The sequence below is a fragment of the Dipodomys merriami genome, unplaced genomic scaffold (genome assembly GCF_024711535.1).
Source record: "Dipodomys merriami isolate MVZ:Mamm:240054 unplaced genomic scaffold, mDipMer1.0.p SCAF_48, whole genome shotgun sequence".
Taxonomy (NCBI): domain Eukaryota; kingdom Metazoa; phylum Chordata; class Mammalia; order Rodentia; family Heteromyidae; genus Dipodomys; species Dipodomys merriami.
Window position 1 is genome coordinate 12,162,269 of NW_027206046.1, and position 17,908 is coordinate 12,180,176.

Genomic DNA, 17,908 nt, shown 5'->3' on the forward strand with positions numbered 1-17,908 from the left:
CTCAGTGAAGACATCACCATCCTCCCAGCTGCTCTACTGACACTAGTCACCTTTGACATCTCCCTCTCAGTCATTCCCCCAGCCTGTCAACCCTGTCTCTAAGCTCTCCATAACCACTTTGGTCACTTTCTTCATTGCTCTGTACCATTACCTCAGTTCTGGTCACCATTTCCTCACAGAAGACTTATCTCCAGAAGTGTTTGCCTTGCAGCTCTGTGTAACGGACACCTGTAAGAAATGCAAATTACATTGTATAAAGCTTCTGCTTAAAAAATTCCTCAATGGTGAGCTGGGCACCAGTGGCTCACGCCTGTAATCCTAGCTACTCAGGAGGCTGAGATATGAGGATCCAGGTCCAAAGCCAGCCTGGGCAGGAAAAGTCCACGAGACTCTTATCTCCAATTAACCAACAGAAAACCAGAATTGGTGCTGTGGCCTCAAGTGGTAGCATGCTCTCTTTGAGCTGAAGAGCTGAGGGACAGCACCCAGGCCCAGAGTTCCAGCCCCACGACTAACCAAAAAAAAAAAAAAATCCCTCAATGGTTTTTCCCCTTCGGTCTCAAAAGCTGAATTCTTCTCTCTCTCTCTCTCTCTCTCTCTCTCTCTCTCTCTCTCTCTCTCTCTTTTTTGTGCTGGTCTTGGGGTTTGAACTCAGGGCTAGCACAAGCAGAAATTCTGTGAGACTCATCACTACTCAAAAGCCAGAAATGGAGCTCTGGCTCAATTGGTAGATCACTAGACTTGAGTACAAAAGCTCAGGGACAGAACCAAGGCTCTGAGCTTAAGCCTCAGGACAGACACACATACAGCTCAGGAAAAGCACCTTAACCAAGTTCAAGCCTCATGGGTGTACATGCGTGGCCATGCGCACATACAACTTCTACTTAAAGTTCCACAATTTTTTTAATCACTAAAGCAATGAAATATTATTATACAATGCTTTAATAAGTTGCTACTCGCTTATACTGCTAATTATAAGGAATAAGAAGTGAGTAATCAATATAGGCTCAAGGCTTTATTGGGTATTGGAGCTGCTGGGCTGCTCTAAGTGGGAACGGAGGCAGCAGTGGTCGACAAGTGCAGGCAAGATTTAAGCAAAAATTTAGGGGTGGTCTTGGGTCCTATGTGGACTGTGGGAATTAGAAGGGTTATGTTCTGAGATCTGTAAAGAGACTGATGCAACTGGAGTGGGGATTTGTGTGTCACATTGGGGAAATGGTACAGTATCGGGGCAATGGACACTTAGCAGATTTTTAAAAGGGACTCAGGATGAGGACTTTCCAAGATCAGTAAGCTGACTCTAAACACTTAGATTCGTCTTTTTATGTATAGGTCTTAAAAAATAAGAGGCAGAGGGTCAGCGAAATATCCTCTAGCTGCTTCCTGCTGGTCGGGGATGTCGGGATTTAATGCAGAGGTGTCCTGAAGGCTGTCCTTTTTTAGGACCTGGTATCCTGCCATGTGGTCTGGTGACCTTTTGGTTGGTGAAGGCTTTTATATGTTCTTGTAAGAAATTGCTGAAAATTTCCTAGTAGGTGATCCCACGAATGGTAGGATCCACAGGAGAGACCCCCCCACATGGAGCTGAACAGGGACTGTGACTAATTGATCACTAAGTTCTTGGCCTCACCAGGCTGGACTGGTTATGGTAAAAGCAGCATTCTTCCCCTAGGGCCAGACAAGACTGCCTTTTTCCACAAGGAAGTGTCACCCTTGTCTGTTTTGGAGAGCCATAGGTGCTAGAGAATCCAACTGGTCTTGTTATGTCTGTGAATTGTTGGGTGATTTCTTTCTTTTTTTATTTGGTCGGTCGTGGGGCTTGAACTCTGGGCTTGGGCACTGTCCCTGTGCTCTTCAGCTCAAGGAGAGCGCTCTACTGCTTGAGCCACAGCACCACTTCTGATTTTCTACTGGTTTATTGGTGATAAGAGTCTCACAGACTCTCCTGCCTGGGTTGGCTTTGAACTGTGATCTTCAGATCTCAGCCTCCTGAGTAGGTAGGATTACAGGCATGAGCCACCGGGCCCAGCTTGTTGGGTGATTTCTCGTAGTCTCGAAGCTCAGTAGAGAAGGTCTTGTAATAAGCAAGAGATGTAGCCAGTCTCAAAGGTTAATTTGGTTAAAGTCTCTTTTAGGGTCCTATTCATCTTCTCTACCCGACCTGAACTTTGAGGGTGATAGGTACAATGTAATTTCCAATTGATTCTCAATGACTTACCTAGTAATTGAGTTACCTGGGAAATGAAAAAGGGGCCAATGTCTGAACCTATGGCCATCAGGAGTCCAAACCTGGGAATTATCTCGTCCAGCACTTCTTTGCTACTGTTTGTGCTGTTCCTGTTTGGTTGGGAAAGCTTCTGTCCATCCTAAAAAGTGTCTACAAAAACTAGCAGATACTCATATCTGTACTTGCCTGTTTTTTTTTGTTTTGTTTTGTTTTGGGGTCCGGTCGTGGGGCCTGAACTCTGGGTTGGGCACTGTCCTTCAGCTCTTCAGCTCAAGGCTAGTGCTCTACCACTTTGAGCCACAGGGCCACTTCTGGCTTGTTCTGCTTATGTGGTGCTGAGGAATCGAATCCCAGGCCTCATACATGCAAGGCAAGCACTCTACCATGGAACCACCTTCCCAGCCCGTGAATCTCTTTTCTAGTTTATCAGGAGCTGCCTGTCCCACAAATGCCACATTAATCGCCTTCCTATTTTCTTCAGCCTCCCAATCTACGGGAGTATAGGTGCAGTAAGCCTCAAGAAGTCTTTCTAGAAAGGCTGTTGGGGATTAATCTACTGCCTGTTTAACTTCTCCTACCTTAGATAAATTGATTGGACATTTTCCAGCCGCCCAAAGACCCCCCAGGAGAGTCTGGCAATAAACCTTCAGCTGCTCTCTAGCTGCTGTAGAGTTCGGTTCCCAGTCAGGATTCCATGAGGAGAGGGCTTCTTCTCTATCAAGGGGGTCCTCCCATGGCTTGCTGTTGGGTCCTGGTACCAGCTTCTTAGCTTCCTGGAGAATCTGGCCATTCTCTTCAGTGGTGAAGAGAATGTCTAGAAGTTGCTGGACATAGGCCCAAGTGGGTCTACGGGTCAGAAAAATTTTCTAACAAAAAGGTTAGCGCCTGAGGTCTTTTCGAAAAGGGAGGGTTCTGCTGTTTCCATTTGAACAGATCACTAACAGAGAAGGGAACACGAATCTCATAGGGGTGAAGCTCCCCTGCCCCAGGGGGTCCCACCTGCTGAAGTAGGGGTACAGCAGGAGGAGCAGGGGCCTCTTCGCTATGGAAAGCCGAGGGGCGGATCTGTCTCCTGTCTCTTCCCCCAGCCTCTCCATCCAAAGAGCCAGAAGCAGTATGAGATGGGCTCAGGGAGCCTTGATCTGGCTCCGTGGGGAGAGGGCCAGTAGGTACCTGAGGGTAAATAAGCGAGGGAATTGGGTAAGGTGGTGGAAAGGTATCTCCCTCCTGTGACGGAGGGGGCCTTCTGGTGTTTTGGAAGCAGTAGCTGTGATCTTAAAGCCCGGACTGTGGCTGAAGGATTTGCAGGAGGCAAATGGGGCCTCAGCCAGACTACAATGTAAGGAATCTGGTCTGCATGTCCTTGGTCATTGAAAATGAACACCTGGGAGCTGTAAATGATTGGGAGGTCAAAAGTGCCTTCTGAAGGCCAGGTGCCAGAGGCTCATGCCTGTCATCCTAGCTGCCCAGGAGGCTGAGATCTGAGGATCTCAGTTCAAAGCTAGCCTGGGCAGGAAAGTCCATGAGACTCTTCTCTCCAATAAACCACTAGAAAACCAGAAGTGGCACTGTGGCTCAAGTGATAGAGCGCTCACCTTGAGCTGAAGAGTGCAGGAACAGTGCCCAGGCCAAGTTTAAGCCTCACAACCCACTAAAAAAAAAAAAAAAAAAGTTGCAGGACTAGGTCTAGGGGAAGCTCCTAGGCGGATGCTGCTTGTCCCATGTCCTCCAGTGAAATAAACCCAGCAACAGCAAGCAAGAGTGGAAGGAAGAACAGACACAGACATAGCTGTACACAGAAAGAGGAACAAGACAAAAAAAATCTCTCCTTTTTAGACAATTTTTGTTACAGGCTAATCCTCTCCCTGTGAAAACTGCTATCAGGGAGCAAAATTTCTGTTCTTCTGATAAAACTCAGTATCACCTTGGTGCTGGGGAGGGCATTCCACATCCATCCTGGTAAGGACCTTCAGAAGGGGGTCAAAGCGTTCCTTGACCACCCCAGACTTAGAGAGCTCCGCTGTGTCCAGCCTCTCTCTGTTTTAGGCCCTCAGACAGTGTGCACTTCAACACAATACAGAGCGGTCGAACACCTTGTACTCAACTCTGGAAGTCTTCTTTCTTCACCTGGGCGTCTTCCCCAAAAAGGTGGTTAAGGACTTATCCCGGATGAGCCCCCAGGAAATCTTACAGGGTCCAGGGGAGGGGATTCCATGTCCCTTTAGAGTCCAACACACAGAGACAGTCTTATGTAAAAAGATGAATTTATTGGGGAAGTGGATGGCGAGCTGACTGGCCAGGGATGCAGCACAGACTCGGGAGCTGAAACTGCGACCCCTAACAGTCCCCAAGCTGGGGTTTTTAAAGGCAAAAACAATGTGGTCAAGCCTGGCCACACACAGGTGGCCAATGGGATTGTAATACACACACAAAGATTGCATAGTTACATCAGGCCACACGCAGGTGGCCAATGAAGTTACAGTCTGTCGTACAGTAACTGAACTAACCTATCATTTTGGTTTTTGCATTGGCGTGCAAATTGGCAGGGGAAAAGGTGGGGTTTACGTTTTGGCGGGATTTACATTTTGGCGGGCAAAAGGGGTGTTTTACCCATAAGTTTGCCCACATTTCACAATGCAGTTGGTCAAGATCACACAATCTTATCACAGCAAACAGCACAACTTTCCTAACAGTTTTGACATTTCCCAGAATTTCAATAGACACAGCATATTTCCTGACTCCGAGGTGCTTGTGAGAAATCAGTATTTAATTTTCAGAGGTGGGGGAGCCATTAAAGATGGAGTCAGTTTTGGCTCCCCTTAACAGATGAGTAGTAGTAGAGATATGTATTAGGTTGAACAAAAAAAGGGAAGCCTTTAACCTTCGAATAGGATAGGCATTGAGGGGAACAGGGAAGGCAAAGTAAGCAGACAAAGAGGGACAAACAAATCCAGAATCTAGCTGCATAGAAGGAATTTTGTGATTTTAAGAGAGAAAGTGAGGTTGAGGGAACTTTCCAGGCTTATGGACCAGAGGAGGGGGATTGCCTGATGCTCCCTAGAAAGGGGGAGGAAAGAGGAGAGAACAAGGACAAATAAGAGGATAGTGATTGGCATGGCTGGTGGGCTGGTGTTTATACATGGTGGGAGAGAGGAGAGAGAAGGGAGAGAGGCCTGTGGGAGAAGAGGAGAGGAGACTGGAATCACTAGGTGACTCCGGAATAGAAGGGAGAATAGAAGAGTGTGAAATTTTAAGCTTGACTCAGAACAGTATGGTAAGAAGAGTAGGAGAAAGGCGAGAGAGTTGTAGGGGTCTGAGAAAGGAATGGTTGTTCATGAAAGGGCTTGATTAGAGGGGGAGTACCAGGGAGATTTTTCCAAGTTTTATAGCTGTGGGGGATGGTTAGGGAGAGTGTATAGGGACCCTCCCTATTTTGGGGGTAAGGACTTGGGAGAGCAAGTTTTGAAGAGGCTTGGGCGAACCTTAAGGTAGATTGGAGTGTTAGGTACAGACTGGAACAAGGAGTCTGCTTGTTCCTGGAGAAGCTGTCTAAAAAGAGCAGGAAGGTAAGGAGGTATGAAGTTAGAGGTGAGGAGTCCGAAGGCAGGGCAGAGATAGGGAGTAAAAAGGGGCAGCCATACATTAGCTCAGAAGGGCTGGGCCAGAGGGTTAATGGGCCACTGCATTAATGCAAGCAAGGGTGAGAGGTAAGAATTGGGTCTAGGGTAGATGGAGTTTGGAGGAGAGTTTAGTGAGATGAGTTTTAATGTGGTTGGCCTTTTCAACCTTACCAGAAGTCGGAAATAGGGGATGTGAAAATTCCACTTAATGTGGAAGGCTTCAGCTGTGAGCTTGGGGACTCTAGAAACAAACCCAAGCACATTATCAGACTGGAAAGTGGGAACATCAAAATGGGGAATGATTTCTGAGGATGAAATAGGGGCAACAGTGGTAGGGAATGCCTTGATCCATCCTGAGAAGATATCTACCATTGTGAGGGGCAGTTAGTCCTCTCGTATGGAAGGCATGTATGAAATTAATTTGCCAGTCCTGTCCTGGCGCATGGACTCAGGCTTGATGGGTAGGGAAGGAGCAAACGTGAAGCCCCCCTTGACTGAAGCGTTTCTGACAAAGGAGACAGGCACAGACAATAGACTGTAGCAGCTGAAACAAACGGGGATGAATAGAAAGTAGGTGAAGCAAATGAAGCAGGAGTTTAAAGGCCATATAGGAAGAGTTGTGAATGTTAGTATGAACTGTTTGGGCCTGAGAATCAGAAAGGATGTATAGTCTATTAAGAATGAACCAGCTGGGGCTGGGGAGGTGGCTCAGTGGTAGAGTGCTTGCCTTGCACGCATGAGGCCCTGGGTTCGATTCCTCAGCACCACATAAGCAGAAAAAGCCAGAGGTGGCGCTGTGGTTCAAGTGGTAGAACACGAGCCTTGAGCTGAAGAGCTGAAGGGCAGTGCCCAGGCCCAGAGTTCAGGCCCCACAACAAAAACAACAACAACAAAAAACCCAGCTCTGACATAATTGCTACCTAGGCAGTGAGATCATGCCATTTCTGAGGGGAATATGTAGGAAGAAGAGTTGGAAAAGCAAGAAGGGGCATGGTTATAGACATGGATTGGGCTACTAGTTTCTGTCTCGTCTGCAAAATTATTTTCCTTGGTAATATGCTCTGTGAGGGCCTGGTATCCTTTTTGCTGGAGGACTGCAGCCTGGTAGTTTAGTTAGGCCACCTCCAGGAGAGATTTAATAAGGTATCCCTTGTTAATGGAGCCCCCTTGCATGGTCAGGAATCCTTGTTTCTGCCATAGGAGCGGGGAATGTGGAAGGTATACTTTGAGTCAGTGTAGATGTTAACTCTTTTCCCCTGTGCCGGTGTGGGGGCCCAGGTAACAGCAATCAATTCTGCCTGTTGAGAGGTGGTGTGAGAGGGCAGAGGTTTAGCCTACATTATTGTGTTATCCACGATAGCATAGTCTGATTGGAAGGCAACTCAGAAAGGGCCATACTGCTGCCGTCAATGAACCAGGAGAGGTAAGCCTTGGAGACAGGTTGGGAATGAATGGGAGGAAAGGGCAAAAGAACAATATCAATGTCCTCTGCCCATTGTGAGTAGGAGGAAGGTCACAGACTGGTAATAGGGAAGCGGGATTTAGAGAAGGGCAAGTTGAGAAAGAACACTGGGAATTTCCGAGAAAGTTGAGATGAAATAGTTGTAGTTTGGAGGGCAAGAAAATAGAAGTGGCTCTATATGATAGGATATCTGGAGGTGGTGGGGGAGCAGATGTCAGTCTGCTGGCCAAGTGAGTTTGGGGCTCTCGGTGGCCAACACTGCCACTGCTGCTGACAGGGCCTGGAGGCAAGGCATGCACCCTCTGGTGGATACATTAATTGTTTGGACAGGTATGCTACCGGTAAAGGTACCCAAAACATCCTGCCCTCGAACCCCAACAGCAAAGCCTCATGACTCCATCACATACAGAATAAAAGGTAATGACAGGCAAGGCAGACTAAGGGCAGGGGCCGAGAAAAGCACCTTTTTGAGGGTGTGGAAGGAGGCTGAAATAGGTTTTGTGGGGGTCTAAGGGCTCAGAAAGGTTACCAATAAAATGCCTCGTCATCCTCATGAAGGAAAGAAGTTGGGGTAGAGAGAGTAGAGAGGAGGGATTTGCAGTCTATCATAAACAGAGCAGTGGTGGGAGTAAGGCAGGTAACAGACTGTAACGAGATTTGGGCCTTTTTGGAGAAATATGGTACCCGTGGTCAGCCAGAATGAGTGGTTGAGTGTTGGAGAGAAGGGCTACAGAGAAGATCATCCATGTACTAGATGAGAAAACTTGGAGACAGGTCAAGGTGGAGTAAATTAGCAGCAAGAGCCTGGCCAAAGAAATGTGAACTGTCCCAAAACCTTTGAGGGTAAGCTGCTGGGAAGGATGTGTCTGGATCTGTCTAGGTGAAAGCAAAAAGGCCTTGACATTGAGTGAAGAAAGCATCATTAAGGTCTAGAATGGAAAACTTTTGGGTTTGTGGGGGAATGGTGGGTAAAAGGTTGTAGTGACCAGGGACCACTGGCTGAATAAGAAGGCCACGTTAACAAGGCACTGGTCCTGAACAAGGCAATAGGAGTTGTCAGATTCGCTAACAGGAAGGATGGGCATGGTGGGAGAGAAGACTGGTAATGGGTTTAAGGCCCCTAAGATGGCTAAGAGCAATACGGTACTGTGGGGTGGAAGGAAAGTGAGATGAATCATGAGAGAGCAGTACCGATGTAAGGTGGGCAGCTATAGTGGGAGCTGTAACATCCCACACCTTGGGGTTTACCTCTGAGGGGGTGGGGGAGGAGGCTCTACATCTGGGAGCAAGCTGGGGTTGGTTATGAGTGAGGATCAGTCACAGGGGGAAAGAAAAAACTCTCTAAGTGCAGTCCTGAAATTGGACAAAATTTCATAGCTCAACAGAGGCATGGGGCACTGTGGTATTACTAAAAAGGAATGGCAAAACTGAGCCCTGAAAGGTACACAGCAAAAGAGGTGTCATCCTAGGATGCTGGATGATGCCCACCATGATGGAAGCAAGTACAGTGGTCGTTGATATTCAGGCAAGTTCTAATAGGGGGGCTTGGTATCTACTGCAAAGGAAATCAGCTTACCCGAGACCAAGATGGTTACACTAGGTTCTGAGTGATGTCCGTTGAGCCTTGGGTAGCGTCAGTCTTCAAGGGCTAGGCCTAAAAACCCAGGCAGGGAAGAGAGTGAGGCCATGTATTTAGACTGGGAAGGGGCTCCCATCCCTCTCTGGGAAACAGAGCCACCACTTAGTAAAAGGGTGTGGTGGCCTACCCATCCTTTGACAAGTGGGATGGTCGGCCACCCCCCCATCCCCCACGCCATGCCCTAGTTAGCACAGTGAGGGCAGGGCCCAGGAGGTCTGGGGTTTGGACAGATTCTAACCCAATGCTCAGGATGAGAGTATTTAAGGCAGGGACCCAAGGGTCTAGCTTGACAAGACTGTGCATGCCAGGTCTTGGAAGCACTAATACCCTGTAAGATATTAGCTGGCCTGGTCCAGATCTTGTTTTTCCTGTACCTACTGGTTGTTAATGATATGGAAGGCAATACTGAGTTCCTGTTGGATGGTGTTGGGGACATCCTAAGGTTTTTAATTTTGTTCTGTTACCAATGGAGGACTTAGAAATAAAAAGTGGGTGCCGATGGCTCATGCCTATAATTCTAGCTTCTCAGGAAACAGATCTGAGGATCATGGTTTAAAGCCAGCCCGGGCAGGAAAAGTCCATGAAACTCTTATCTCCAATAAACCACCAGAAAATCACTCAAGTGGTAGAGTGCTTGCCTTGAGCTGAAGAGCTGAGGGACAGCGCTCAGGCCGAGTTCAAGCCCCATAGGAGTAGATGAGTCAATGTATTAGAAGCAGTAGAGGGCATCTGTCTAAAAGCTGGAAAATTCTGTCTCAATGGGACACTGAATTCCCTCCCTCAGTTTGTCATAGCTGACAGACTTGCATATGGTTTTGTCAAGGCTATGTAGGAAGTAGAGAATCATGTCATCCCTAAGACCCAGGTTGGAGTGGTTAGGCTGATAATCCTACTCTGGGTCCATGCAAGGGACAGTGTCTGAACCAATAGGTTTTTGGTTGTTTGGGGCATAAACTTTATCCTGTCTCTGCTGCGCACCAGTCCAGACTCCTGATCTTCAGGAGTCAGGGTAAAGGTGAGAATCATAAAGAGGTTGTGCGAGGACTGACCAATTATGGAACAGATGGAATAGAAGAGGAAGGTGGGGGCTGATAGGGTGGTAGGGAGACACTGAGAGGTGGGGTCAAAAAGGGATGTAGAAGAGAATGGTTGGTGGGTTGAACCAGCAGGTCTGCGCTGGGGAGAGAGGCAGGAGTAAGTTTAAGCTTTGAATGGGCCAAAAGGATGTGAGGAGTACATGACTGGCAAACAGAGGGATGGGATCAGAGGTAGATGAAAGTCTGAGCATAAGGGATTTCTGCAGCCTTGCCATTTCAGTGACAGAAGTTAACTAGATCTGTCAGGGTATTTATTAAAGTCAAAAGTGTCCACCTGGTATTGAGGTAATCCAATAGAAAATGAGTCTCTTGGGTTTAATAAAATAGGAGCCAAAAGACAACCCAAAGGGGTGGGCCGAGGTGGTTCAGAAGAGAGGTACCCATTTTAGGCTGAGAGTGGCGATTGAGATCCTGGTTGAGGAATACTCTGTGTATCTCTAGGAATGCAGAAGGATGCCTAGGAGCAGGACAATGTGTCAAGAGATCATCACCTTGTGAGACAGGTCAAAGAGGGCATCGCGGGACAGGCACCTGGACTTTTGAGAACAAAAGTGGAGGCGGGGAAGCCTGCAGAGGAGGTCAATGGTCACCCTTGCAGGTCCATAAGGCATGTGCAAGTCTGAAATGGCCATCAGGAGAGGGCTGGGGGCCAATCAACCCTAGAGAGGGGATCATCCTGACCCAGACTGCTCCCCCTGGGTTTCAGCACCAAAATGTAAGGAATAACAGAACAACTAATACAGGCTCAAGGCTTTATTATGTAGGAGTGGTCTCGTGTTATATTATGTGGGTTGTGGGGATTAGAAGAGAGTCATGTTCTGATATGTGTAAGAAGACTGATGCAACTGGGGTGGGAATTTGTGTGTCACACCAGGGAAATGGTACGGTATGGGGAAATGGACACTCTACAGATTTTTTTTTTTTGGTGCCAGTTCTGGGGCTTGAACTCAGGGCCTAAACACTGTTCCTGAGCCTCTTTGCTCAAGGCTAGCTCTCTACCACTTGAGCCACAGTGCCACTTCCGGCCTTTTCTGTTTATGTGTCACTGAGGAATCAAACCCAGGGCTTCATGCATGCTAGGCAAGCACTCTACTGCTAATCCACATTCCCTGCTCAACAAATTTTGTAAACAGGAAGGGACCAAGGGGACAACTTCCTAAGGTCAACGAGCTGAATCTGAAAACTTAAGAGTAATAAAACACTTTTACTACTACTCACTTTTTGCATCAATATTACAAAAGGGTAAATAAATGGGAGACAGAAGACAAGCGTATGGATTTCACTTAAGCTTGTCATCTCTCCTGGATTAAACTCCTGTTGTCCCAGACATTCCCAAGTTCTAGATGCATACAACATGTCACACAAAGTTTAAGTCCAGATCCTTCTAAAACAGTAATTTAGCAGAGCACAGGTAGCTAACGCCTGTAATCGTAGCTACTCAGGAGGCTAAGATCTGAGGACCATGGTTTGAGGCCAGCCTGGACAGACTGTTGGTGAAACTCTTCTCTCCAATAACTACTCAGAAGAAGCCGGAAAAGGGGCTGTGGCTCAAGTGGGGGAGTGAGAGCCATGAGCACAAAGAGGCCCAGAGACAGTGCCCCGGCCCAGAGCTCAAGCCCCAAGACTGGCAAACACACAAGTTACCAAATGTTGCTTTGCAAATAACACTCTAGTGAAATGAATAAAAAACTTCTCTTGGCAAACCACCCTCTCCAAATAAACCCAGCCTACTTTTAAGATTAAACCAAACAACAACAATCCTGAAATCCCATGAGATTAAATTTACATACAACACCATAACAACATGCACAGAAAGCCCAAATTTGTACCTTCTGAAGTGACGGCACTGCAAAGGGATCCAGCGAGCAGTTAGTTACTGGGATCTATCGAGGAGAAAGCAACATTAGAAATGGTTTAAAAATACATAAAATGGCCGGGCCCCGGTGGCTCACGCCTGTCATCCTAGCTAACTCAGGAGGCTGAGATCTGAGGATCACGGTTCAAAGCCAGTCAGGGGCAGGAAAAGTCCTTGAGACTCTTATCGCCAATAAACCACCAGAAAACCGGAAGTGGCGCTGTGTCTCCAGCGGTAGAGCGCTAGCCCTGAGCAAAACAAAGCTCAGCAGAACCGCACTACGGCCCTGACTGCAAGACCCAGGACCAGCACCCCTCCAAAAAATATCCAAAGAGACCACTTTTCCTCTGAAAAAAGGGCTGCAGAAACGGACACCGATGATCCTCATTCACTTGCCTGCCAGACACGGGTCAGCCTGGTAAAAAACAGCGGAGCCACCATCTGGGCTTCCCGGGGCTGCTCCCCCGGCGGGCCGGGTCCTCCCAGCCACCCCGCGGCCTCCACCCACCGCCACCGCGCCTTCCAACCATCATCACGGAAGAAACAAGGCACCACCACACGCACACGCAGCACGAGGGCCTTCCCCCCCCTTTCCACACACCCCAAACTCCCCTTAACCCCGCCTCACTCAGGAAGGGGCGGCGCACGCCAGGCCTGACCCGGCAGCTCCACCACCGGCGGCACAGGGCGCGCCAGCTTTCCCCGCCTTCTCGCTGACTGCGCAGGCGCGGGCGCCCGGTCCCGCCCCCCCCCCCTCCGCCGCCGCCGCCGGGACTCGCGCCGGAGGTGGTGGTGGTGGTGTGTGTGTGTGTGTGTGTGTGTGTGGGTGGGTGGGAGAAGGGAGGGGGGTTTCCGCGAGTAGATCATTCCGCCGCCGCCTTTGGTGTGGAGCGGCTCGCTTTAAGGAAAAAAAAAAAAAAAAGGCCGATTTCCTTTCCGGGGGTGAAATCATAATAAAATAACAAACACAAAACAGATTCTGCCTCTCCACCCCGATTCCTCCCAGCACCCGGAAGACGGTCAGGGTCGGGCCTAGAGAGAGAGAGAGAGAGAGAGAGAAGTGGGGGGGGGCGGGGGAAGCGATCGCACTTGGCCGAAGGCGGAAGCGAGCGGCGGACGGAGCGGCCTCCGCGAGGCCGGGAGGGATGCTGGGAGCGCGCGCGCGCACGCACGCCGTCCGCGTGTCCCTCCGCGCGCAGCCCCGGGGACTTTTCGGCTGTGGGATTTTTTCACCCCCCCCCCCGTCCATTTATTTATTTATTTCTCTGAGCACCGACCAGACGCGGCCTATTCCGGGGGAAAGGGGGGGGGAGAAAAAAAATCCCCCCACCAACCCCCACCCCTAGAAAACCAACCTCCTCCCCCACCCCCCCAAGGAAAAAAAAACCCAAACCAAACCCCAAAAGCTCCCGGGTGCAAAAGTTGAAACGCTTTCTGGTTGTAACGAGGCTGCGTCGAGACCGGCTGCGTACGCGCGCGGTGCCTCGGTGGTCTCCGTCCTCCCTCCCTCCCTCCTCGCTCACTCGGCCCTCTTCTTCTCCCCCCCCTCTCCCTCCCTCCCCTCCCTCCCTCCCCTCTCTCCCTCCCCGCAGCACCTCCCGCCGCTCCCCCGTCGCCGCTCGCTCCCGAAGCTTTTCCAGGTCAGTGCGGGTCTGTGTGAGGGCCCTGTTACCACCGGATGTGGAAGTTGATCTCTTCGCTGGTAAAAAATAATTCCACTTCCCCCGGAACCCAGATCATCCCCGCGATTTCCTGTTGATTGCATTAAGGCGCCGGGTTTCCGGGGCTCCTTGGTGGGGTGGGGGGGGTGGGGGTGGGGGGTGGGAGAGAAGCGGCCCCCCCCTCCCCGCTTCTTTCGTCCGTGGGGGGGTTTCGACCGGGGTCGGCCTAGAGCCGCGCCCGCTCCGTCGTCGTCGCCGCCGCTTTGTCCGCCGAGCACCCCGGCCTTCTGGGAGGGGCGGAAGGCCTTGTTGGCGGCCGCCGCGGCTCCTCCGTCTTTTGAGGGGAGGGTGTCCCGCGGCGTTTTTCGGGGTGTACCGCGCGCGGCCTTCTTTCCCGACCCCCTACCTCAAGTCCCCGAATGGCAGCGGCGGCGGAGGCCGAGGCCTCGGGAGCCGGAGATCCCCGGCGCGCACGGGCCGGTGGGCGGGAAAGGGAAGGCGGCTCGGCCCAGGCGCGGCCCGGGCTCCGGGGCTCCCGGGGCCTGTCTTTTGTCTGGTGGGGCTTGAGCCATCCAACCCCGCCCGGGGTTCCCGGGAAGAGCTCGGAAGTGGAATCGGGGCTTTCGGATCGTGGGAGAGAGCCCGGTGTCAGCGCGTCCCGGGCCCGCCTGGGGGGGGACCTTAGCGCGGGGACCGACGGGGGACCCCCGAATGCCCTGGGCGAAGTAGTCGTCCTGGTAGTGGTAGTAGTAGGTGGTTGGTGGGAACGAAATGCTGTTCTGGACCTGGCTTTGGGGAAGGGGGGTGGGGTGGAAAAAGTTGGGATTTTTGTTTTTGTTTCTAAGCCAGGTCATCCCGGCCCCCCCCACCCCCTCCCCGCCCCTGGCCGTGTTAATCAATCGGTGTATGGAGTGCATCTGATGGCAGTCTCTTACTCCTCCCCCCCCCCACCGCACCCCTTCCCCTCGCCCCCAAAGTGTGTGGAATCCAGCGTGCCTTAGCCCCCGAGGGTGCGCGGTTTTGCAAACTGCAATCGGAGCAATGACAACAGGCCTGGGCTGTGTGTCCTCCCCCCCCCCCCCCACTTTTATGCTTGCTGCTGCTGCTTCTGGCTTTTAAATCTGATTGGACTGTGAAGAGCGCACACATCTGTTCAAAAGGCCCGGGGCGCCGCGCAGTGCTGCTGCTGCTGCTGCTGATGGAGGGGGGGGGGGGGGACTTGATAACGTGCAAATGTTTTCTGTCTGTTCTCTGTGTCCCTCTCCCCCCCCCCCACCCCCGACCGTGGTTTTGCTGTCTGCAGTTCAGGCAAGTTAACTTTTCACCAGTGGAAGTTTGTAATCTGCACCTAACGATCTTTAGTAGCTGTCAACCCCCCCCCCCGGGCCCCCCGAATTTCTCAGGCAGAGGTTAGTTAGTGGTGAGATGATTTTTTCTTTTTTTTTTCTCTTTAAACCCACAGCTTGGTTGAAATGTCTCAGCGAAACGGTTTTTAGAGACTTCCACTTTCAGGCTTTGAATTTAAGGAAACTAAAGATTTTTTAATCACTTTTTTCCTCACTTTTCTCTTTGCAAACTTTCCCCCCCCCCAAAAAAAAAAAGCACTAAAAGTTGGTTACATAGCTACACGAGTAACATGCCAGGCAAAAGTAACATTACTTTGCATTGTGCAACCTTTTTTTTTTTTTTGAAGTCAGGATCTCAAAACAAAACAAAAAAACCCAAGCAGGCTGGCCTTGCACTCCTGATCCTATCATGATCCTTTTACATACTTGGTTTAACTGATGGTATCTAGATTCGTAAATCTGCTTCTGCCTTGATCTGTTCTTATAGTGGTGTCTCATCTTATCACCACGGAAAACTCTCCTTAACACTTATTTAAAAAATTATAGAAATGTGTCATCCTGCTTTGTGTAAGTCAAATGAGGATATTATGCAAGGTACACTACCAATAGGAATAAGAGGAATTATTCCTCTCTTTTTTAACCTCGGTTCTAACTTTAAAAATAGAAATTTTAGGTGACGGAAACAGTAAAGGTGAAGATTTTATAACATCTGATCCTAAAGCCTGGGAAACTTTTTGGAAATAATACCTCTCTCATGGTTTACACAAAAATGAATTCCACACTAATGTGCTTGTCAAGATTTGTGTGTAAATGTAATCTTTGAAGAGGATAGGCCACTTTTCAAAGCTTTGTTTGAGCTCTAGATTTAAATGGAATCCTGCAGAGAAACCTTTTGTGAAACAAAGAAGAGTTTGTGTGTACCCTAAGAACTCTTTCAGCGGCAGTCTCTTAATCTGAATCCGATTCCCTGGTGGGGGACAGTGAGGTTTAATGTTAAGATCAGATTTTGCTTTAGTCATTTTGAGAGGAAGCTAAATTTATTTCTAATTGTTTCTGTGAACTCTAGTCTGAATTTGTACAACTATAGTTGTCTACTGTTCCATCAACAGGAAGCATCTGGCCATTCTTCATGTAATTGTTAAAATACCGGGTGTGCTTTTCATACTTGCTGTTCATATTAAAATAGATTGGATCTTAGTTAATTTTACTTGATTGTAGTTTGATTTTTCCTCCATGGTGTCTAAATGTCTCTATAAATGGAAAATGCCACCCCCCCCCCAGTAACAGGTAAAACAAATTATTTTGTGAATTTTGTGTTTTTTTTTTTTTTTTTTTTTTTTTGTCGGCCGTGGGGCTTGAACTCTGGGCCTGGGCACTGTCCCTCAGCTCTTCAGCTCAAGGCGAGCACACTACTTCTTGAGCTACAGCGCCACTTCCAGTTTTCTGGTGGTTTATTGGAGATAGGAGTCTCACGGTCTCTCCTGCCCGGGCTGGCTTTGAACTGCGATCCTCAGATCTCAGCCTCCTGAGTAGCTAGGATTACAGGCGTGAGCCACCAGCGCCCAGCTGTGTTTTCATTTTTGAGGAGGCATAAGGCCCTTAATTTTCCTGTATTCGCTGTTGTGCCCTATCTCCTTTGCTCTCTCTTTGCAAACATTAAAAACAATCTTAAAGAAGTGTAAGGCAGGGCTGGGAAGGTGGCTCAGTGGTAGAGTGCTTGCCTTGCATGCATGAGGCCCTGGGTTCGATTCTTCAGCACCACATAAACAGAAAAAGCTGGAAGTGGCGCTGTGGCTCAAATGGTAGAGCGCTCACCTTGAGCTGAAGAGCTGAGGGACAGTGCCCAGGCCCAGAGTTCAGGCCCCAGGACCAGCAAAAAAAAAAAATGTAAGGCATTAAGCAACTTAGTTTTCTTCTTTCTTTGGTGGTACTACACTCCATTTTTTTTTTTTTTTTGGTCAGTCATGGGGGTTGAACTCTGGGCCTGGGCGCTGTCCCTGAGCTCTTCAGCTCAAGGCAAGCACTCTACCACTTGAGCCACAGTGCCACTTCCAGTTTTCTGTTGGTTAATTAAAGATACGAGTCTCACAGACTTTCCTGCCCAGTAGACTGACTTTGAATGTCGATCCTCAGATCTCAGCCTCCTGAGTAGCTAGAATTAAGGCGTGATCCCTCAGCACCTGGCTTGCACCTCATTCTTGCTTAGCCAAGTACACTAGAGCCACATGGTCAGTCCCTTTGCTTTTAGTTTATTAGTGATTCATGCTTCACCCCTGGCTGGACTCAGATATCAACGCTTCTGCCTCTGCCTTCTGGTGACTGGGATTACAGGTGTGAGCTCTCATACCAGGCCTAGTTTTCCTTATTTACTCACTTTTTTTAAAAACTGGTTTTGGGGCTTGAACTCAGGGCCTGGGCGCTGTGAGGTGTACTGGTAATTTTATATGTTGAAGGTATTCAAATTTCCTCTCTTTTAGTTCTATATACCTAAATTGTAAACTCTTAATTAGTCCAATTAGGTGGCTAGTTTTCTTCCTTCCTTAGCATAAGTAGCTGGCTGTCCTGTCCCCCTGCTCAATGTCCCAACTTGGGAATTCTGGAGTGGAGTTGATGTGGTGGAGGAGGGGCTTGGAATAGCTGCCATCAAGTTCCCAACAACTGTGTGTGTGTGTGTGTGTGTGTGTGTGTGTGTGTGTGTGTGTGTGTGTGTGTGTACATGTACACGTGTGTACACTGGTCTAAGGGCTTGAACTTGGGGCCTGAATGCTGTCCCTGAGCTTTTTTGCTCAAGGCTGGCACTCTGCTACTTGAGCCACAGCTCTACTTGTGCATTTTGGTAGTTAATTGGAGATAGGAGTCTCATGTACTTTTTCTGCCCAAGCTGGCTTCAAACCATGATCCTCAGCTCTCAGCTTCCTGAGTAGCTAGGATTGCAGATGGGAACCACCAGCGCCCTGCCTAGCAGCTAGTTGTGTAAAGGATGTATAGGGCCTCACATGGA

The 17,908-nt window shown here is 49.3% G+C and overlaps 1 protein-coding gene and 1 long non-coding RNA gene across 6 annotated transcripts in view; one reads left to right on the top strand and one right to left on the bottom strand.

Moving 5' to 3' along the window:
- Positions 1-4,073: 4,073 nt before the first annotated feature.
- On the bottom strand, positions 4,074-13,605 carry LOC138809012 (uncharacterized). The gene is made up of 3 exons (XR_011366657.1): positions 13,496-13,605; positions 11,875-11,928; positions 4,074-8,963 (listed from the first exon to the last, which is right to left on the bottom strand). It is a non-coding gene; the product is annotated as an uncharacterized lncRNA (long non-coding RNA).
- Gabpb1 (GA binding protein transcription factor subunit beta 1) overlaps positions 13,168-17,908 on the top strand; it is a 41,994-nt gene continuing 37,253 nt past the window's right edge. For 2 of the 5 annotated variants that reach the window (XM_069995428.1, XM_069995432.1), the window contains exon 1: positions 13,171-13,540. Coding sequence is in view for 1 of the 5 variants with exons in the window: in XM_069995431.1 (XP_069851532.1) it covers positions 13,579-13,602 (24 nt within the window). In the remaining 4 variants the exon portion in view is untranslated. Of the gene's footprint in view, positions 13,603-17,908 lie in introns of all 5 variants that reach the window. The other 3 variants (XM_069995433.1, XM_069995426.1, XM_069995431.1) reach the window with 3 other exon arrangements.